Source organism: Hemicordylus capensis, chromosome 10 (assembly GCF_027244095.1).
Source record: "Hemicordylus capensis ecotype Gifberg chromosome 10, rHemCap1.1.pri, whole genome shotgun sequence".
Classification (NCBI taxonomy): Eukaryota; Metazoa; Chordata; class Lepidosauria; order Squamata; family Cordylidae; genus Hemicordylus; species Hemicordylus capensis.
The window spans coordinates 29257572-29279754 of NC_069666.1; the positions used below are offsets into that span (position 1 = coordinate 29257572).

The 22183-nt window shown below is 47.4% G+C and overlaps 1 protein-coding gene and 1 long non-coding RNA gene across 4 annotated transcripts in view; one reads left to right on the top strand and one right to left on the bottom strand.

The window, feature by feature from the left end:
* Positions 1 to 1521, bottom strand: part of MYZAP (myocardial zonula adherens protein) — a 59313-nt gene extending 57792 nt beyond the window's left edge. For 2 of the 3 annotated variants that reach the window (XM_053272536.1, XM_053272533.1), the window contains exon 1: positions 1042 to 1521. In XM_053272536.1, coding sequence (XP_053128511.1) covers positions 1042 to 1506 — 465 coding nt within the window. In that variant the 5' untranslated portion in view covers positions 1507 to 1521. Of the gene's footprint in view, positions 1 to 406; positions 845 to 1041 lie in introns of those variants that run through there. The other variant, XM_053272534.1, reaches the window with a different exon arrangement.
* Positions 784 to 17715, top strand: LOC128334948 (uncharacterized). The gene is made up of 4 exons (XR_008311456.1): positions 784 to 994; positions 5073 to 5273; positions 13667 to 13778; positions 16499 to 17715. It is a non-coding gene; the product is annotated as an uncharacterized LOC128334948 (long non-coding RNA).
* The last annotated feature ends 4468 nt before the right edge of the window (positions 17716 to 22183 follow it).

Sequence of the window (22183 nt, forward strand, 5' to 3'; positions counted from 1 at the left end):
GCCCCCCAACACTTTTACTGACCCTGTGCAGACTCCGGGGTGCCAAGTGGCCGGCTTTCCCGGCTAGCCTCGCCTGGCTCCAGCAAAGGAAACCCTTCGGGCTCCTTCCCCAGATATCTTCTTCTACCCGAGATACGTCGTCTTCTCTAGAACAGCCACAGCGGACGGCCCTCTCTCGCCCCTTTTCACTCACAACTCCCCCCCCGCCCCGCTTTGCTGCCCTTCGAAGCCCACCAGGGGGGCCCTAGTGCAGGGCGGGGGGGGCCTCGGCCAGTTCAGCAGCCCCTCCCCTGCTCCCCCCAGACCCTCCTTCGGGCCCGGGTTCCTCCCTCCTGGGTCCCCAGAGGGGGCGGCCCTCCCTGCCCTGCAGCCGCGAGCACCAGGCAGCCCCAACAGCCTCCCCCACCGAAGGCTTTTTCCCAGGGGCGTCTCTGCGGCGGCTCATGTCTGGGGGGCGGATCACTTCGCGAGGCCCCGACCAGGTCTGCCTCTTCTGGCCCCGATTCCTCCCCACGCCTCCTCCGCACATTCACGGCGTATCGCCCGTCCTGCTGATCAGGCGACTGGTGGCTGCTTGAATCCTGCCCAGCTTGGGGGGGGGGGTGCGACTAGCCACGGGGGCTCCTCTCTCAGGGAGCCTTTTCTCGCGCCCCCCCCGCCTCGCAGTCCACGCGGGGGGCGCGCTCTCTGCACAGCCTCAGGGAGTCCCCGCCGCTGCCCTTCTACAGCGGCTGCGTTTCTTTTCTTTACTATGAGGCCGGTTTCTGAGCGGGGGGGTCTCCTCTCGCTCCCTGGGGAGGCGCACGCGGCTCGAGGCAGCCTCGTCCCTCCCGCCTTTTCCTCTCCGCGCATGCGCCCTGCCCGCCGCCGCCGCCCGCCTCCTCCCCTCCTCTCTCCGGCGGCCCCGGACTGACTGACTGACTGACGGAGGAGGAGGAGGAGGAGGGGCGCCTGCCTCTTGCTGCTGCTCCTGGGCCGCTTCGCCAAGTCCCAGGTGAGGCGACGGAGACGCCGCGCCGCCCCCGCCGGAGGGCCTCTCACCTTCCTCCGGGCGCCGCCGCCGCTACTCTCGGGCTTCCTCGGCGTGGTGGTGGTGAGCGTCAGCCCCGAGCTGTAGCGCAGCATCTCGGCCGGCGTCAGCTCCAGCTGCTCCTCAGGCCGCCGCCGCCGCCGCCGCCTCCTCTTGGGCAAGGAAGGGCTCCTCCTGGCAGCAGCAGCAGCAGCAGCCGCCCGCCTGTGTGTGACCTGCTGCTGCTGCCGGGCCGGCGCGGAGGGCCGGGCTGAGATCGGAGGGGGCGGGCCGGAGGGGGCGGGCTGGGGAGGCCGAGCCGCCCTGCCCGCGCTCCTCCGGACGGGAGGGGGCCGCCCCCGCTGCTCTCCCTGGGCGGAGGGGCGGGCGCCCGCCTCAGGCCAGGCCAAGGCCGGCAGCCCCGCGCGGTGGGGGGCGAGCCTCCTCCCCCCGCTCCCCGGACCTCCCTGCCCCCCCCCGCCACCACGGGCTCCCATCCCGCCCCCCCCCGCCCGGGTCCCGCTCAGCCCTCCGGCTGCCCCTCTCTGTCGGCTCGGCTGCTGGCGGGAGGGGGCGCTGCTTGCAGCCGGCTCTCTCCAGGGCAGGGGCTGGTCGGGGCTGCCGAGGAGGAGCCCCTGCACTGCCGCAGCACAGCCAGGAAGACCAGCCGAGGGGTGGGACAGGACAGACCCCGCCAGGCCTCCCACTCGAGGCCCCCGTGGCCAGCCTCGGACTCTCCCCCTCCTGGCACATGATGCGGAGGAGACCCAGCAGCTCCCTGGAGAAGGAGGAGGAGGCCATCCTCACGCTGGGGCAAGCGGAGGGCCAGGTGGACCATGCCCTTGAAGGCACCCCTGACAGGCCTGTGCGGGACCTCTTCGGACACCTTCTTAGGGGCCCCCAAACAGGTTCACAGGTTCGCCCAACTGACAGCCTGACCGGTTCGAAGGTGGAGGGCAGGGGCGTAGCTGGGGGGAAGGGGGCCGTGGTGTTCACCCCAGCCCTCCACGGCCCCTCGGAGTGAGGGAGGTCGTGAAGCAAATAGGGAGGGGTGGAGCTGGGGGTGCTCCTGGGATGCCTTTAAGGGCAAGGGAGGGTGCTCTTACCCCGGGCGTGCACGTTGGGTGCTTCCTGCCACTTCTGGTCCAAAGGGGCAGCAGGGAAGCATGCTGCCGCCCCACCAGACCCCTTCAAAGTGTAGCGCCGGTGGGGGAAGCATGGCAGGAGGGATAAAAACATCCTCCACCATCTTTAAAGGTATCCTTTAAAGGAACAGAGCATAACGAACAGGGATAGCAAACAGGACGTAGGAGTTTTGCAGGAGTTTAGCAGGAAGTGTGTGGGGGAGCCTGGAACAAGCACCTGCGATCACAAGGAGCCTGGTGGAGAAGAGAACATAAGTACATATCCCTCCCTCGTTTCCCTCATATTCTTGGGAAAGGCTGTTTAGACAGTTAAATAGTTGACCATTACAGCTGAGACCTATCCTAATAAAGTATCTAATAAACGGACAATAAGCTCCCTAAATACTGTAAACAGCCAACAAAAACAGTATGAAGATAGAAGGTCAGCAGGGGAAGGGGCACTTCCCAGTGTATTGTACAGAGTGCCACATGTATGACTATTTGCCCCATGGGCAGAAGTCATGGGTGTGCGCTCGGTGCAAGGAGCTCCTGGCTCTCAGGGAACAAATCCGTTCCCTTGAGACCAAGGTGGCGGATCTGGAGAAGCTCAGAGAGACAGAGAGGCATGTGGACGAGACCTTCAGGGATGTGATAGAGGCATCCCACTCCAGGGCTGGTAGCTCCTCTGCTGTCAGGGAGAATAAAGGTCTTGGGCAAGGAGGACATCGGTCTGAGGAAGAGGGAAATGCTCCTTTGGAAGGGACCCCTTCCGTGGATGATGAGCCCATATCCTCTCGCACAGGGGATACTCCTCTGGGGGGGGGGCTCCTTGTAGTTGGTGATTCAGTCATTAGAGGGATAGAGAGATGGGTTTGTGACCCGCGTGTTGACCGCACGGTGACTTGCCTGCCTGGTACGAAGGTTGCGGACATTAAGCAGCGTCTAGACAGGCTCCTAGGCAGTGCTGGGGAGGAGACAGCTGTCGTGGTGCACGTCGGCGCCAACGATGTGGGGAAATGCAGTCGGGAGGTCCTAGAAGCCAAATTTAGGCTGATAGGTAGCATTTTGAAGTCCAGGACCCCCAAGGTAGCATTCTCAGAAATGCTACCTGTTCCACGTGCAAGTACAGTGAGACAGGCAGAGCTGAGGGGTTTCAATGCGTGGATGAGACGTTGGTGCCGGGAGGAGGGGTTTAGATTTGTTAGGCACTGGGACACATTTTGGGGCAAGCAAGGCCTGTACAAAAGGGACGGGCTGCACTTGAACCAAGATGGAACCAGACTGCTGGCGCTTAAAATCAAAAAGGTTGCAGAGCAGCTTTTAAAATGACACCTGGGGAACAGCCGATGGGAGCTGGGCAGTATCCCGTTTGACAAAAGCCATCCTCTAAAGCGTGAGGCTGCAAAGAATTCAGATAAAACAGAAGGGGACGGAGCAGAACCACATAAAGAGCAGACGGGAGCCTGTGCCAGCAGGTCAAAGAGTCAAAAGAATAGCATACATCAGGGGAGAGATTCAGTGTATAGGTGCTTGTATGCCAATGCCAGAAGCCTACGAGCCAAGATGGGTGAGCTGGAGTGCTTGGTTGCTAACGCAGAAATAGATATAGTGGGCATAACTGAAACGTGGTGGAACAGTGAGAACCAGTGGGACACTGTTATCCCTGGGTATAAACTCTATAGAAAGGACAGGGAGGGGTGCCTTGGAGGAGGGATAGCACTGTATGTTAAAGAAGGGATAGAATCTAACAAGCTAGAAAACCTAGGTGGACTGGAGTCCTCCACAGAAACCCTGTGGGTGACTATACAAGGCTGGAAAGGGGACGTGCTACTGGGGACGTGCTATCGCCCTCTGGATCATAATGCCGACAGTGACTGGGAGTTGCAGGAGGAAATCAGGGATGTGTCAAGGAGAGGCAGGGCTGTAATTATGGGTGATTTCAATTACCCACACATAGACTGGGTAAATTCACATTCAAGTCAGGACAAAGAGGTCAAATTTCTAGATACGCTAAATGACTGTGCCCTAGAACAGTTGGTCATGGAACCAACCAGAGAGAAGGCGACCTTGGATCTAATTCTGAGTGACACCCAGGACCTGGTGTGTGACGTCCGTGTCATCGACCCTTTAGGGAACAGTGACCACAGTGCCATCAAATTCAGTATACATGCGGGGAGAGAATCACCAAGGATGTCTAACACAGACATTTTGAATTTCAGAAGAGGAAACTTCTCCAAAATGAGGAGTATGGTGAAAAGAAAGCTGAGGGGGGAAATCAGGAGAGTCACTTTGCTCCAGAGTGCATGGAGTTTACTCAAAACCACAATACTAGAAGCCCAGTTAGATTGTATACCCAAAAGGAGGAAAGGTTCCACTAAGTCCAGGAGGATGCCAGCATGGCTAACAGGTACCGTCAAGGAAGCCATAAAAGGGAAGAAGACTTCCTTCTAAAATTGGAAGGCCTGTCTAAACGAAGAGAACAGAAAGGAACACAACCTCTGGCAAAAGAAATGCAAGGTGACAATAAGGGAGGCAAAAAGAGAGTGAGGAACATTTAGCCAAAAGTATCAATGGGAATAACAAAAACTTCTTTAAGTACATCAGAAGCAGGAAACCTGCCAGGCATTTGGACCATTAGACAATGAGGGAGTGAAAGGGAGGATATGGAGGTTGCAGAGAAGCTGAATGAGTTCCTTGCATCTGTCTTCACGGCAGAGGATACTGAGCATATACCTGTTCCTGAACCAGGCTTTTTAGGGATGGAGGCTAGAGAGCTGAGTCAGATAGAAGTGACAAGGGATGATGTTCTAAACTGTCTGGAAAAACTGAAAGCTAACAAATCACCAGGGCCGGATGGCATCCATCCAAGAGTCCTCAAAGAACTCAAATGTGAAACTGCCAACCTCCTTGCTAAAATATTTAACGTTTCCCTCAATCAGGCTCTGTACCAGAGGACTGGAGAGTAGCAAATGTAACACCGATTTTCAAGAAGGGATCCAGGGGCGATCCGGGAAATTACAGGCCGGTTAGCCTAACGTCCATTCCAGGCAAATTGATGGAAAGCATCCTCAAGGATAAAATTGTAAAGCACCTAGAAGAACAGGCCCTGCTGGGAGTGAGCCAGCATGGCTTCCGCAAAGGTAAATCTTGCCTCACTAACCTTTTGGACTTCTTTGAGAGTGTCAACGAGTGTGTGGATCAAGGTGATCCAGTTGACATAGTCTACCTGGACTTCCAAAAAGCTTTTGACAAAGTTCCTCATCAAAGACTCCTGAGGAAACTTAGCGGTCATGGGATAAGGGGACAACTACATGTGTGGATTGCTAACTGGTTGAAAGACAGGAAACAGAGGGTAGGTATAAATGGAGAGTTTTCACAATGGAGAGAAGTAAGAAGTGGGGTCCCCCAAGGATCTGTACTGGGACCGGTGCTTTTTAGTTTATTCATAAATGATCTAGAAGCAGGGGTAAGCAGCGATGTGGCCAAATTTGCAGATGATACCAAACTCTTCCGGGTAGTGAAATCCAAAACGGATTGTGAGCAGCTCCAAAAGGATCTCTCCAAACTGGGGGAGTGGGTAACAAAATGGCAAATGCGGTTCAATGTTAGCAAATGTAAAGTGATGCACACTGGGACGAAAAACCCCAACTTCTAGTATATGCTGATGGGATCTGAGCTGTCAGTGACGGACCAGGAGAGGGATCTTGGGGTTGTGGTGGACAGCTCGTTGAAAGTGTTGACTCAATGTGCGGCAGCTGTGAAAAAGGCAAATTCAATGCTAGGGATCATTAGAAGGGGATTGAAAATAAAACGGCTAACATTATAATGCCCTTATACAAAACTATGGTGCGACCACACTTGGAGTACTGCATACAATTCTGGTCACCACATCTTAAAAAGGGCATTGTTGAACTGGAGAAGGTACAGAAGAGGGCAACCAAGATGATCAGGGGCCTAGAGCACCTTTCTTATGAGGCAAGACTACAACACCTGGGGCTTTTTAGTTTAGAAAAAAGACGACTGCGGGGAGACATGATAGAGGTCTATAAAACCATGCATGGTGTGGAGAAAGTGGAGAGAGAGAAATTCTTTTCCCTCTCACACAACACTAGAACCAGGGGTCACTCCATGAAATTGATTGCCAGGAGGTCTAGGACCAACAAATGGAAGTACTTTTTCACACAATGCGTGATCCACTTGTGGAACTCTCTGCCACAAGATGTGGTGACAGCCAACAACCTAGATGGCTTTAAGAGGGGTTTGGATGACTTTATGGAGGAGTTATCAATGGCTACTAGTCGGAGGGCTGTGGGCCACCTCCAGCCTCAAGGCAGAATGTCTCTGAGTACCAGTTGCAGGGGAGTAATGGCAGGTGAGAGGGCACGCCCTCAACTCCTGTCTGTGGCTTCCAGCGGCATCTGGTGGGCCACTGTGCGAAACAGGATGCTGGACTAGATGGGCCTTGGGCCTGATCCAGCAGGGCTGTTCTTATGTTCTTATCCCCCCACCACCTTCGGAACCTCCCCCTGCCAGTTCCATGCACATCCCTAACCACTGAGCGACCTCAAAGGCCAAGACAGATCATCCTGGAGAGAATTTATCTGTGTGGTTGCTAAGAGTCGACACCGACTTGAGCGTACAGTCCTGGGCAAGTAGGGTTTGGGCCTGAGTCTCTCTGTCTATGTAGCAGCAGAATCCAAAGTCTGCATTTATGTGCTTAAGACCTCCATCCCATTCTTTGGCCCATAATGGCCACCAAGGCAACTTGCAACAACAAATGTATAATCTGCAACACTGCATCGGTACTGTATATAAAAGCTTATAAAAGGGCTGCTGCCCCTTTGGGGGAGCCACTTTGGGGGGCAATGAATACCTGGTGGTATTTTTTTGCTTCTGTTGTTGTTTTTGGATCCTGGGTGTTTCATATGTGTCTTGGTTTGTCTGGGGATGGGGAGACAAGGGGTGTGTCCACTGACTGTGGGATGGCTATTCCGGTGGTGGTGGGGAATAGAGGAAGTAAAGTTGGCAGGTCAGCGTGTCGTTACAGGGGAAGGGAAGTCAGAAATCTATTAGCTGTTTCCCCTTCCGGCTGCCCTGCCAGCTCTTTGACCTTGGGGAACAGTGCCAACCTCCCACAGACTCTCTCCTTACTCCTCTGTAATGCCAGGTCTGTACAGAATAAGTTGGAAACCATCCATGATCTGATTCTGGATGAGGGGGCAGACCTGGTATGTATTACAGAGACTTGATTGGGGAAGGCTGGTGGCCCAGTCTGGTCCCAGTTTCTTCCTCCAGAGTACTCTGTTGAGGAGCAGGTGCTGGGAGGTAGAGTTGCTGTGGTCTATAAGAATAACCTCTCCCTGACCAGAATCCCTGTGGAAGTGTCTGACCATATTGAATGTGTCTACCTAAGTTTGCGGACCAGAGACAGACTGGGATTTCTCTTGGTGTACCAATTGCCCCGCTTCCCCATGGAGTCCCTAACTGAGCTGACGGACTTGGTCTTGGGTTTGGCGTTGGAGTCTCCCAGGCTTGTGGTGCTGGGGGACTTCAATGTCCACTTTGGGGCCAATTTGTCTGGTACGGCTCAGGAGTTCATAGCGGCCATAATGACTATGGACCTATCCCAAAGGATCTCGAGACCGACACACATTGCAGGTCGCACACTTGATCTGGTCTTTCATTCTGATCAGGGTGGTGTTCTGTGGGTGGGGACTCCTGTGATTTCCCCATTGTCATGGACGGACCACCATCTGGTTAAGTTTGGACTCACAGTTGCGTCCTACCTCTGCAGGGGTGAGTGGCCCATTAGAATGGCCTGCCCGAGAAGGTTATTGGATCCAATAGGGTTCCAAGAAGCCTTGGAGGGATTTAGTGTTGGCTCTGCTGGTGATCCTATTGATGCCCTGGTGGAGAACTGGAACAGCAAGCTCACCAGGGCAGTAGACATGATCACACCTAAGCGTCATCTCCAACCCGTTTCAAAATTGGCCCCTTGGTATACAGAAGAACTACGGGGGCTGAAGAGATGAGGTAGACGACTGGAGCGCATGTGGAGGAAGACTTGACTCGAACCCGACAGATTACAACATTGAGCACATTTGAGATCTATGCTCTGGCAATACTGGCGGCAAAGAAGCGATTCGTTTCGGCCCGTATTGCATCTGGAAGTTCACGTCCAGTGGAGTTCAGGGTTGTGAGAGGGCTAGTGAGTGCCCCTCCTCCCTTGTATCAGAATTTGGATTACCCGTTGTGATGTGTTTAATAATTTTTGTGTGGATAAAATCTTGTATTTGGACCAACTTGGATTTAGACTCCACAATTACTGCAGTGTCTGAATCGGAGGTGTCCAGCAATTCCTCTTATGTGGTTAGGCTGGATCAGTTTCAGTTTGTGACTCGTGAGGATGTGGACAAGCTGCTTGGAGCGATGCGGCCTACCACCTGCTCTCTTGACCCTTGCCTGACATGGCTAATACTATCTGGCAGGGAGGCTGTTGTGGAAGGCCTAGCAGAGATCATAAATGCTTCTCTGAGGGAGGGCAGGATGCTTCATTGCCTTAAGCAGGCAATTATTAGACCACTTCTGAAGAAGCCTGCCTTGGATTCCTCAGAGTTGAGCAACTATAGGCCTGTCTCCAACCTTCCGTGTCTGGGCAAGTTAATTGAGAGGGTGGTGGCCTCCCAACTCCAGGCAGTGTTGGATGAAACGGATTATCTAGACCCGTTTCAGACCGGCTTTTGGGTGGGCTATCAGGTGGAGACTGCCTTGGTCGGCCTGATGGATGATCTCCAGTTGGGAATTGATAGAGGAAGTGTGACTCTGTTGGTCCTTTTGGACCTCTCGGTGGCTTTCGATACTATTGACCATAGTATCCTTCTGGAGCATCTGAGGGGGTTGGGGGTGGGAGGCACTGCTTTGCAGTGGTTCCACTCTTACCTCTCAGGCAGATTCCAGATGGTGTCCCCAGGATTGTTCTTAAAAAACTGAACTTCGGTATGGTGTCCCTCAGGGCTCTATATTGTCTCCGATGTTGTTTAACATCTATATGAAACCGCTGGGAGAGATTAGGAGATTTGGTGCAGGGTGTTATCAGTATGCTGATGACACCCAAAACTTTTTCTCCATGTCAACATCATCAGGAGAAGGCATAACCTTCCTAAATGCCTGCCTGCAGGCAGTGATGGGCTGGATGAGAGGTAACAGGCTGAGGCTGAATCCAGATAAGATGGAGGTACTTATTGTGCAGGGTCCGAACGCGGGAGATGATTTTGATCTGCCAGTTCTGAATGGGGTCATACTTCCCCAGAAGGAACAGGTATGCTGTGTGGGGGTGCTTCTGGACACAAAACTCTCCCTGGTGTCCCAGGTTGAGGCAGTGGCCAGAGGTGCCTTTTATCAGCTTTGGCTGATATCCCAGCTGTGTCCGTTTCTTGAGATAAATGACCTCAGAACAGTAGTACATGTGCTGGTCACCTCCAGACTTGACTACTGCAATGCGCTCTATGTGGGGCTGCCTTTGTAGGTAGTCCAGAAACTGCAGTTAGTCCAGAATGTGTCGGCCAGGTTGGTCTCTGGGTCATCTTGGAGAGACCATATCACACCTATCTTAAAAGATCTACACTGGCTGCCAGTAAGTTTCTGGGCAAAGTACAAGGTTTTGGTTATAAAGCCCTAAACAGCTTGGGCCCTGGGTATTTAAGAGAACGTCTTCTGTGCTATGAACCGCACTGCCCATTGCGATCATCTGGAGAGGTTCGTCTGCAATTGCCACCGGCTCGTCTGGTGGCTACTCGGGGACGGGCCTTCTCCACTGCTGCCCCGAGCCTTTAGAACACACTTCCTGCTGAAATAAGAGCCTCCCCATCTCTTACAACTTTAAAAAAGGCAGTCAAGACGCATTTGTTCACCCAGGCTTTTAATTAGATATTGTTTTAATTGTGTTTTAATTATTTTAACATTTTAAATTTTAATTGTTGAAATGTTTTAATCTTTTTACTTCTTGTTTTTATTGTTTTGTCGTAAACCACCCAGAGAACTTGCGTTTTAGGGGGTATAAAAATGTGTTAAATAAATAAATAAAACTTTGCTTTGTTTTTCTAGCTGTCTTGTAAATGCCCAATTTGATATAATAATAATAATATTAATCCTTAATGCTTAAGTCTCTTTTTACTCAATAGTTAGAATTGCCTTTCCTCAAAACAAAACCTCACATTATGTGGAAGTGGACTGATACAACATCTGCACGTGTCATTCAAACAATATGCAGTACAGGAATAACAACATTACTGCAGCAGGGCAAGGAGTCACCCTGACAACATCAATTGAGCAATTAAACCAAATGAAGGAACAGAAAAAGAGTCACACCATGCATCACAGTTATGTGTGCAACAGACTGAAGTGGCTGTCCATTGCACACTTACCTATGATTTGCTATTCTTTCACATTCAGAACATGATGACCAATTACTTTCTTGTTGAGGAATGTGAGAAAATGGTGATGAGATGTTAAAAGAGGACAGCATTCATACAGTATCACTTCCGTGCTTAGTTGTGCACTGTATCATCTGTTGAAAAGGATGGATTGGAGGAAGAAAGCGTTTCTTTCCATGGAAAGCAAAGCTTGCTTGAGAGGTTGACATTTATCTTTTTGACAGCACTGGATCAGTATATTGGCTGATAGCAGCTGGATGGCTCTATTGCGGTTAGTGGGCCTTTGCTGGGAACATTTCCTTCAAGTTTTCTTCTTAGCATTATTTCTAAGATTGCTTCATATGGGGAAACCTTAACTCTTTGTGGACTATGTGGATATGTTTTGAGACAATGTTTGGATCTTCATTCCTAGGGATGAAATCTGGATTCTTCAGTGTAAGGAGGCACTTTGGCAATTCTCATTCACCAGTTGATTTGGTGTATGTAGGCTCAGGACAATGGAGGAAGCTTCTGGATAATTGGAGCCATATCAGCTGCTGTGAGCTCTTTCACTGTTTAGCGTGCCCTGGGCTGTTGAATATTTACATTTGGAAGCTACTTCAATTTTCTCATGAATAGTAAACTTGATTTTAATAGTATACTTAAATGAGAACATGCCTTGTTCTATCAGTCCAGACTCCATCTAGTCCAGCATGCTGTTTTCAACAGAAGCCCACCAGACTCTTCTGGCTCCTTAGCACCTGTTACTCAAAGGTATACTGCCCTTATACATAGAGGATTTACTGAGTTATCATAGCTGAGTTGCTGATGACAAATCATATCCTTCATGAATTTGTCTTACCCTTTTAAAGCCCATCAAAGCTACAGGCCATCATCGCATTCTATGGCAGTGAATTCCACACATTAATTGTGTGTTGAGTGAAGAACTCCATTTGTTTGTCTTAACCTACTACCAATTAACTTAATTGAGTGACCTTGAATTTTAGTAGTTTGAGAGTGAGTGGGAAATGTCTCAATGCACTCTATTAACCTAGTCATGATTTACTACAAACTACTTGTTTGGTTTAATACCAACATGAAGAATATGTTCAGATGGAAGGGCTGGTGATTCAATAACTATGTGACTTACTAATAGGAATAAAATTATTCCAGTAGGAGGAATAATTTTGTAATTATCTAGCGCCCAACTTTTATTGAAAGATCCTGTGCTGAGGAGGACATGGAAACACATACCCAAGATACTTTGAAAATTGACCATATGAGCACCATCCATATCACACTATATCTACCCCTAACAACCTATATCCTCTCCCACATCAAATCTTTTTCATCAGCAATAAATCAGTGGAAATTTACTGAAGTAATTCCCATAGGTAGATATATGTGAAATAGTTCTTCATTCAGAGGCTGAAGTTAATTGATTGATTAAGTGCCGTCAAGTCAGTGTCGACTCTTAGTGACCATACAGATAGATTCTCTCCAGGATGATCTGTCTTGAACTTGGCCTTTCAGGTCTCTCAGTGGTGCATTAACTGCTGTCGTAATCAAGTCCATCCACCTTGCTGCTGGTTGTCCTCTTCTTCCCTTTCCTTCAAATTTTCCCAGCATTATGGACTTCTCAAGGGAGCTGGCTCATCGCACAATGTGTCCAAAGTATGATTGTTTGAGCCTAGTCATTTGTGCCTCAAGTGAGAATTCTGGATTGATTTGTTCTATGATCCATTTGTTTGTTTTCCTGGCTGACCATGGTATCCTCAAAAGTCTTCTCCAACACCAAAGTTCAAAAGCGTCAATATTTTTCTGTCTTGCTTCTTCAAAGTCCAGCTTTCACAACCATAGAGTGTCACAGGGAAAAACCATTGTCTAATCTTTGTAGGTATAGACACGGCATGTGTTCACCTGACGTGCACACGCACGCTTGCTACTTCCAGTCCGAAGAGCGGATGGGGCAGGAGGGAGGTATGCTGCCACCCCGCCGGACCGGTTTTCCAGCCAGTGCCAATGGGAGGGGGGAGTGGGGGGGGGGTAAGTGCACCCTCATCCCACCTCGCCGTCGACCCGGCCCCCGCTAGTTCTGTTAATATCCCTAGAACATGTTGGCTTTAAAAAAAAAAAAAGACATGCTGGCTCATACTGGCTTAATGGTTTTCTATCATGTGGCTTCTAGATCATCAGTATTACTACATGTATCATGTATATCTTTTTCTGCCACTTATTCTCATTATAGTGAATGTGGCAGTCTTTATCCAGTAGGAAGGCTCCCTCACACCTTTTCCACATGATGAGTTGGTTGTCTGGATTCACTCTGTTTCTGCTTAGGAAGATGGAAACTAATTGCCCCACAGCCTGCTACACTTGGTTGTGGATGTGTGTGTTTGGTGGTTGAAATGTCCTGCCCAGAAGCTGGGGAACAAATGCATAATCATTTACTATCTTTATTATATTAAATGGTCTAAGATAACGTATTTAAAATAATTATTACTTGTGTTTTATTGGAAAATAGCATATTTTATTTAGTGACAAAACTGTAGAAAGACTGTATATACAAAGTGATCATATATAACAATAATATACAAAACAGCCATACTCTTTATGCTGGAGTCAACCAAGGTTCATTTCAGTTTTTAGCAAATAGTATTGTTATACTTTCTACCAAATGAAAACAAGCAAAAACATGCTTATCCATACCCTGTGACTGCATTACTTAATAGTCCTAGGAACATATCAATCGTCACGGTAAATCTCAGGGTTCACGCACGCTTCCTGGTTCAACAGGTTTTTTGTACTTCTCTTCCGAGTATTCCTTCCCCCCCTCCAAAATTTAGTATCCATTACCTTCCAGTTATTGAGACATCACCCACAGACATGTTATTTCCATAGTGTACTAAATTAATAATAATAAGTCATGCTGAACTTGATTTTTGACCAAGCAATGTATGCTAAAGCACAACAAATCAATTAGTAAGACAAAGGTAATAATAATAACAATACTTGGCATTTGTATAGAGCTTTTGAATGTTCACAGTGCATCATGTTATTGTATCATATTATTGTTATCCTTACAACAATCCTTTCATGTAAGTATTATCTTCATATTGCAGTGGGAAGCTGAGATGGAGAGAGGGAGGCTTTTCTAAGGCTGCCTGGGCACCTTCCAGTTTAGCTGCTCAACAGCAGCAAAATGCTTCCATTCAGGCAAATCACATTCAAAAGGTAAATAGCAAAGTGCCCAGCAGGGGGAGCAGTCTCAGAGATTCGTCGTGACCCCATTGCAGGGTCTAATCTGGAAAGCGCCCTGGTGAGCTGATGGCAGAGGCGAGATTAACACCAGGGAAGTCCTGCTAAGTACCCATTTCCTGCCAGCCCCAGAGCGGGCGAGGGAGTTCCCTCTGCAACTGCCTGGCAACTGGAGTTTGCCCCCCACCCCACTACTTTCTAAGAGAAGAGCTCCTAGCTGAGTAGTAGAGCTTATGGTTGCATTATTATTAAATTTTTATCCTGCTTTATTGACAAAGCAAAGCAATGGATATGGCAATGTACATTGTTCAAAGCAATGTATGTGGTCTTTCCATTTCCATCCAATGGGGATGGAAAATGGCACCCATTTTCTAATCACAACAACCCTGTGAGGTTGGTTAGGCTGAGATATAACAACTGTCCCAGGATTATCCAGTGAAATACACACTGGAGGAAAGATTTGAACCTGGGTTTCTCCAGTCCTGGTCTAACACACTAACCACCACACTACGGTGTGGACTGACCAGGGCCAATCACATGGTGGGGATGGTCGGGAATCAGGAGGGCCATTTGGCTTGGATCTCAAGCACAAAGGGGGTTAGGGTTAGGGTTAGGGTTAGGGGGTCTCAGTTTTAATTTTTTGATAATTGATGAGTTTCACAACTTGTTTTTATATGTATCCCTGTTGGACCAAAATGTATGTGACACACACTCTCAGCTTAGAGCTGCCAATGTAAGCCCATCAGAGAAACTATGTTTTTGGTTCCTTGTTTTCATGTGTTGTCCTCTTTTATTTTTATTATTTTTATTTATTTATTTATTTATTTTTGCATTTTTATACCGCCTTTCGTTAAAATATAGCCCCAAGGCGGTTTACAAAAGTTAAAAACATACAATAAAAACACAATAAAAACAACATGTTAAGAGTATAAAAACATATAAAAACAGGCATAAAACAGTACAACAAATAAAAACACCCAGAAGCAGCAGTAAAAATGATTATGTAAAAGCCTGGGTAAAAAGCCAAGTCTTTACAAGCTTTCTAAAAGCCATGATGGAGTCCGAGGAACAAATGGCCACTGGGAGAGCATTCCAGAGTCTGGGGGCAGCAACAGAGAAGGCCCTGTCCCGAGTGCACGACAGCCGGGCCTCTCTCATTGTTGGCACCCTCAGATATCCTCGTCAAGCGGGCAGCAACCCTTGGGAGCAGGCGGTCCCTCAAATACCCCGGGCCCAAACCATTTAGGGCTTTAAAGGTCAAAACCAGCACCTTGAATTGGACCCGGAAACGAACCGGCAGCCAGTGCAGCTCTTTCAAAATGGGGGTGATATGTTCCCAATGGGCAGCTTTGGATAAAACCCTCGCTGCCGCGTTTTGCACTAGCTGCAGTTTCCGGATATTCTTCAAGGGCAGCCCCACGTAGAGCGTGTTACAGTAATCCAGCCGTGACGTGACTAAGGCGTGGGTAACCGTGGCCAGATCTAAACAAAATTGCATACAGTTGTAGTGAATGACACACAGGGACACCTCAATGGTGTAGTTTGTAATAATGTCACCCACCCTGATCCAAGATGGTGGATGCATGAACATTTGAAGTGCAAGAGATCTAACCTGTGGACCTCGATCTGAACCAAATTTAGTCCAGCTGTAGAGACAGTGAAAGGAAAGTAGGCTGATTAGTTCTTACTAGAACAACTTGTTATGACTAGGGACCTCAAAAGCTGGAAGTGGCTGGGCCTGGGCCTGACTTGGTTATATGGTAAATTTAAGGTATCCTCATGTGTTTCCCCAGTCTCTAAAAAAGCCAGGCTGTCGTCGCAATAAAACACAAGGGTGGGGAGGTTGCACCATGCAAATGGAAGCCAAGCTGGGGGCTGACCCCCCATCTGTAACTCTTTCATAGATGGGTATGTGTTGTCTCACTATAGCCCTGTTTCTACACCCACCTATAGGAGGAGAGTGTGTGCGTGTGCATGTGCAAGGGGACCTGTGTGTGTGTTCCCTCTGATCACTTGGGTTTCTGATTGCCTGGAAGAGCCCTATGCATGTACAGCTCTTTTACACAAATGTCAGCATCCAGCATGAAGGCTTGTGTGTTCCATAACTGTTCATGGAGAAAGCTGTCCAAAAATACCTTATCTGAGTTTTGCAATTCTGGATAAAATCTAATTTGGGAGCAAGGTTTTCATGACACTGTTGACAATATAATATGGTTTGACATACAGAGCAAGGCTACACAGCGAGAGAGCAGCCTGGCAGAACTTCCTGACTAACTGCACCAGTGCAGCAGAGACCATTTTTGACCTCTACCTCTTCCCCAGGAAGCCCTCTGCGCCATACAAAACTATGTCCCTGAGGGCTGTGCAACACTCAGGGACGTATTATGGTTGCCTTAGAGGGCTTCCTGGGGAAGGGGAGGGGTGTCAAAAATTGCTGCCTCTTCACTGCACTGGTGTGAGTGGGGAAATTCTGTCAAGCTGTTCTCTCGCACTGGTGCATCCTTGCTCTGCATGTCAGCTATTGTGTCTAAATATTAAAATATGCATTTTTGAGAGGCTAAATACATCTATTTTGTAGTGAAAGTATATTTTCAAGCTGCAGTGTTCTTTAAGGGAATCTCTGCGCAAGCCCTGAGGAAAGAGGTTGCTTGTGCTCCTCAACCTCACCCTGCTCTTCATATGTTCATCTCACTTAGGGCTGCTGTAGATGCTCCTGCTCCTCCATCACACTGACTGGGTCCCTGGTTGGCTGAGTGGGTGTGAATCATCCTTTTTGTCAAGGTATGGCTTTCATCTGAAAACTCTGCATGGAGCTGAATAATGGTCTGATAGAAGGAAGGGCAGAGTGGCTACCATCTGATGTGAACATCCTGCTAGCTCGCTGCCTGCATGCCAGGATACTGCTTGCAGCCATGCTGTAGTACACAACTTGCAGAATGTTTTGCAAGGGAAGGGGTGGAGAGGAGAGCTGCTGGATTTCCTCTGCATTAATCATCTGGGTGAATTATCTGGCATGGAAAACAGGATACTGGGCTATGGGGGAATCAGTTTGTTCCATTGTGGTTATTCCGGTGTTCCTACTCTTTAGGAAAATATTTACCGTGGTCCTAATATAGTAGCAGGCCTTGATCCTGTCCCCCGTGAGGTCAACAGCAACATTCCTGTTGACGTCCATGGTTCCGTTCAGCTCACTTATTGAGGCACAATATGGGGAATTGACCAGAGCAGACAATGAGTCCACCACAGAGACAGGAAGCACCTGCAGTTTATATTCTTTTCAGCTTCTTGGTATTTTTGGTGGGAATAATGGGGTACTTTTGTGAATCTTACCCATTAAGTGAGGCATCTACAAACAAACGAACAAAACCTCCTCGCAGGCCTGTTGGCAGTGCACAGACAATGTGGAGACTGTTGGAAGCAGTACTGTGGAGCTGTCACTGCCCCTCGGCTGTGTCTGCCTTGCCCTGCTTGAGAGCTTTGGGGGCCCAGAGTGGATGGGATTAGAGGGGGCAGGCGAGTGATGCTAGGAAGACAGCCCAGTGTGTTTGGGGTGTGGCGGGGGCCCTTCTTCAGGAGCAGCTGTCCTTTTATTTGACAAAGATACACCTCTTGGGCTGGCTGCCACCCACACCCCTTCTGCTGCCCGCCCTACAAAGAAGCAGGGGTTCCAGTTAGTTCTGTTCTAGGCACAGACTAGCCAGATAAGTCTCCAGAGAGCTTCCCAAATCACTGTTTTAAAAACATGACAAATTGCAGACGGTGCTTCTCCCACATCTTGTGTCAATAACCCGTTGTCTTTCTCCGTCTCATCAATATACTCCCTCCTTCCCCCCCCCCACAATTCTGTGAAACTTGAAAGTCAGCTCTCTGTTTTGAAATTGTTAGAAGGTCCTAATAAAATGTATCATAGCAGTGTTCTGGTTGATATTTTTCGATGGGACCAAACTGAGTGCCTGACATTTTTTGGCTACTATGAAAATGTAACAATATATTCTGCTACCATCTGGTGGACAAAAAGCAGCACTGCTACTGCTTTCATAGCAACCACATTTCTTTAACCATGACAAATTCCAGAGACGGGTCTGTTACAGGCAGGATATTTCTTTCGGGTCTTGGATAGTGGGCCTATCATTGCTTCCAGACAGCCTAGGGCGTAGCTATAATTGAGCAAAAGGGTTCAAAGAACACGGGCCCCCAGCTCCTGAGGGCCCTCCAGCTCTAATCTTAATCTAAAACAGCTACAAGTAACAGTAGAGCGGCCAAATGAGGCTCACTGCCAGGGACTAGGCCCTGCAACAGACTTTGAGATAGATATAGATATAAATAAAATTGTATCAGTAGTTGTTGTCGTCGTTGTCATTGTCAGTTACACCCACATGTAATTTGAAAGACTGAGAAGGTTCATATGAGAAAATGTTATTTTCTGCTTAAAATCAGTGCTTTGAATTTGTCCAGAAAACAACTGCAAGCAATATTGATACAACATCCAAGCTATATGCTTTCAACGTGTTACCCCAGCATGTAATCGTGTGGGTGTATTCTGAATGAATTGATTCCTTTAAGTGAGTATTAGAGACATTTGCATTCTGCAGCTAGAGCATCAGATTGATTTCTAATTCAGGATAAGTAAGATACAGAAGGTGAAAGAGAAAATCTTGTTTGCTGTTATTTCTGTTCTTGGATCCAACATATTTCAGTATTCCTCCTTCAGCAAGGCCTTTTCTTCGATATGTTTAACAATTTTGTCCTTAAGTATGTTTTCCACCAAAGTTAAGCTGACTGGCCTGTAATTTCCCGGATCCCCCCTGGATCCCTTTTTGCAAATCGAAGTTACATTGACTCCTTTCCAATCCTCTGGTACAGAGCCTGATTGTAGGGACAATTTATATATTTTTGCTAGGAGATCAACAATTTCACATTTGAATCCCTTCAGAACTCTTGGGTGGATGCCATCTGGCCCTGGCAATTTGTTAATTTTTAGTTTTTCAAACTCGTCACCTCAAATTGGCCCAGTTATTCAGCTGCTAAAACTGAAATGCTTAATTCTGAAGAGAGTATACAGTCAGTATCCTCCGACATGAAGACAGATGCAAAGAACTCATTTCGCTTCTTTGCCATCTCCTTTTCCTCCTTAATAATCCCTTTCACGCCCTCATCATCTAAGGGGCCGACCACCTGCCTAGCAGGTTTTCTACTTCTGATAAATTTATTCCCCTTGACATTTCTAGCTATGTGCTCCTGAAACTCTCTTTTTGCATCCCTTTTTGTATCCTTGCATTTCTTTTGCCAGAGTTTATGTTGCTTTCTGTTCTCTTCATTTGGGCAGGACTTCCATTTTCTGAAGGCGGTCTTCTTCCCTTTTATACTTTCCCTGACTCGACTTGTTAGCCATGCTGGCGTCCTCCTGAACTTAGTGGTACCTTTCCTCCTTCTTGGTATACTTTCCAACTGAGCTTCTAGTATTGTGGTTTTAAATGAGTTCTGTGCTTTCTAGAGTGATTTGTCCCTCCTGACTTTCCCTTTCAACTTCCTTTTTACCAGTCCCCTCATTTTTGAGAAGTTTCCTCTTCTAAAGTCCAACACATCTGTGCAGTTCTTTTAAGATCTGAGTTATATGGTCTCTTCGGGTTATCCCGGAGACCAGTCTGACTGTCACATTCTGCAGCAATTGTAGTTTCCGCACTATATACAAAGGCAGCCCCACATAGAGTGCATTACCATCATCAGGCCTGGAGGTTACCAGCATATACACCACTGGTTTAAGGTCATTTCCCTTAAGAAATGACTGTATCAGCCAGAGCTGACAAAAAGCACTCCTGGTCACATGTAAGCAGTGACTATTAGGTTTGACAGATTTCACAATCCTGGAATCTTGTCTCAAATTCATAGATTAGGACTTCAGCCCATGATGAATATTTTGACTTACTTCTGTAAAATTTTATAGGCCTAGAAGTGGCATAGATCTTTCTTTTTTAAAACATTGACCTAAATGCTTTTAGCTTTGCTTGAAATCCATCTGTGTTTATTGAAGCATTTAAGTCACTATTTGTTTTCTTGTAACTAATAATTAAAGTAGGTGAAGATTCTAAACTGTGTAACATAGAAAGTTCAAAGACGTGTGGCATCATGAACTCCACAAACCTTCCTGCAATGGAACGTTGATTTGACATGCCCCCTACAGAAGGCTGCTTGCTAGCCACAGAAGCCTTTTCTCATATTCAGTAAGGAAAACAGTTCTCCACATGCTCAGAGATAGCGTCTTCATATGAGTTGTGCCACTTACAATCAAGGCTTCACAATTAATTAAGCCCAGGGCAGAGCAAGCAACTCCTTTGTCAAGTCATGAGGTCATCAGCAGGCAGGTCCCCAGGCAGTCAAGAATAAAGTTTTGTGTCCACTTCCATCTCTCTGAGCTATATTCTGCGCTTAGTTTCTGCTTTCAACCCAGAGAGTAAGGCAGATCTGGTTGATTTGATGTTTGAACCAGTTTGCAGTTAAACTGGTACAACCTGTAGTGAAGGAAGGTTTCACCCACGGTCATAGCATATTCATGAAGCAGCTGTGAACAACTGTGAACAAAGAAAAAGCAACACCTCCCAGAAGCAATGCAATAAACAGCTGACCAGACTGATGTGCCCTGCCTTGTTGCTTTGATGGGGCGACATTATCTAGCTATTTCCTGGAGTGGCATCTCAGCAGTAGCATCATGCAAGAAACAAAACAAAGTCTTTCCATACGACATTCGTCAGGCAGCTGTGGGTGGTGTGACAAAGCTGCTATTAGCAGGATTGCACCTTTGAGGCCAGAGATGTCATTGGTGCATTCCTCTGGCTTAGAATTTAAGAAACTATGTGCCATAAAGAACACCAATGTGTCTGTAGCTTGGGGTTATTTTATGTGGTTCAACATGGCCAGGGATACCATTTTGGGTTCTAGAAGATGTGAAGAAGTTTCTGTTGGGCTAGTAAGGATCAAAAGGCTGGTCTTGGATGCATTCAAGATTAAATTGCACAGAAGCCATGTCTTTTAACAGCATTTGTTGTGGTTATCTATCTATCTATCTATCTATATAATATTTTCATAAGATAGATAGATACTTTATTTACGGCTGATGGCCAAAATATAATATATCAAATATTAATATACCAGTGTGATGTGGTGTGGTGGTTAGAGTGCTGGACTGGGACCGGGGTGACCCGAGTTCAAATCCCCATTCAGCCATGATACTTGCTGGGTGACTCTGGGCCAGTCATTTCTCTCTCAGCCTAACCTACAGCTATATCTGGTGTATTGTGTGGCAGATGTTTGTCTGCTTGTAGTCGGAAGTCCCATAATATTTTTGCATCTTCATTTTCTACAACTTTTTCAATTTTATGGTCCCACCAATTTTTGGCTACAGGTAGCTTATATTTTTTGCAGATGTTCCAGAGTATCATCCCTGCTACCTTGTCATGCCTTTGTTTGTAGTCAGTCTATGTGATCTTTTTACAACAGCTGATTAGGTGGTCCACTGTTTCATCTGCTTCTTTACAAAGGTGGCATTTGCTGTTTGTTGTTGATTTTTTGACTTTTGCTCTTATTGCATTTGTTGTTAGTGCCTATTCTTGTGCAGCCAATATTAAACACTCTGTTTCTTTATTCAAGTTGCCATTCTTAAGCCATTGCCAGGTCTTGGTGATGTTTGATTTTCTAGTTATATTGTGCAAATACTGACCATGAGGTGGCTTATTTTTCCATTTTTCTGTTCGGTTCTTAATTTGTTCTTTCTTGTAGGCCTGCTTTGTTTCACTGGTGTTTAATAGTTTCTCGTTATTGACCATTTTAAGTGCATCTTCTTCACTGTCCTTGATATATTCTTCAAGGCCTCTTTTCTCCTCCTCTACTGTTTGATGGACTTGCAGCATTCCTCTTCCACCTGAGCTGCGAGGGAGGTATAGCCTATCTATATCACTGTGGGGGTGCAGAGCATGATTGATGGTCATGATTTTCCTGGTCTTACGATCTAGCATCTCTAGCTCTGCCTGGGTCCAGTCTATTATTCCTGCAGTGTATCTGATAATAGGTATAGCGCAGGTATTTATGGCTTGTATTGTGTTCCCGCCATTGAGTTTGGATTTTAGGATTTTTCTAACTCTCCTGATGTATTCACTTCCAATTTTTCTTTTAACTTCAGTGTGTGCGATGTTATCAGCCTGGAGAATGCCCAAGTATTTGTAATGTTCTTTCTCTTCCAGGTTCTTGATCTTGCTTCCATTGGGCAGTTCTATTCCTTCTGTTTTTGTTATTTTCCCCTCTGTTCATTATTAATGCAGCACACTTGTCTAGTCCAAACTCCATTGCTATATCACTACTGAATGTATGGACAGTGTTTAGCAGTGATT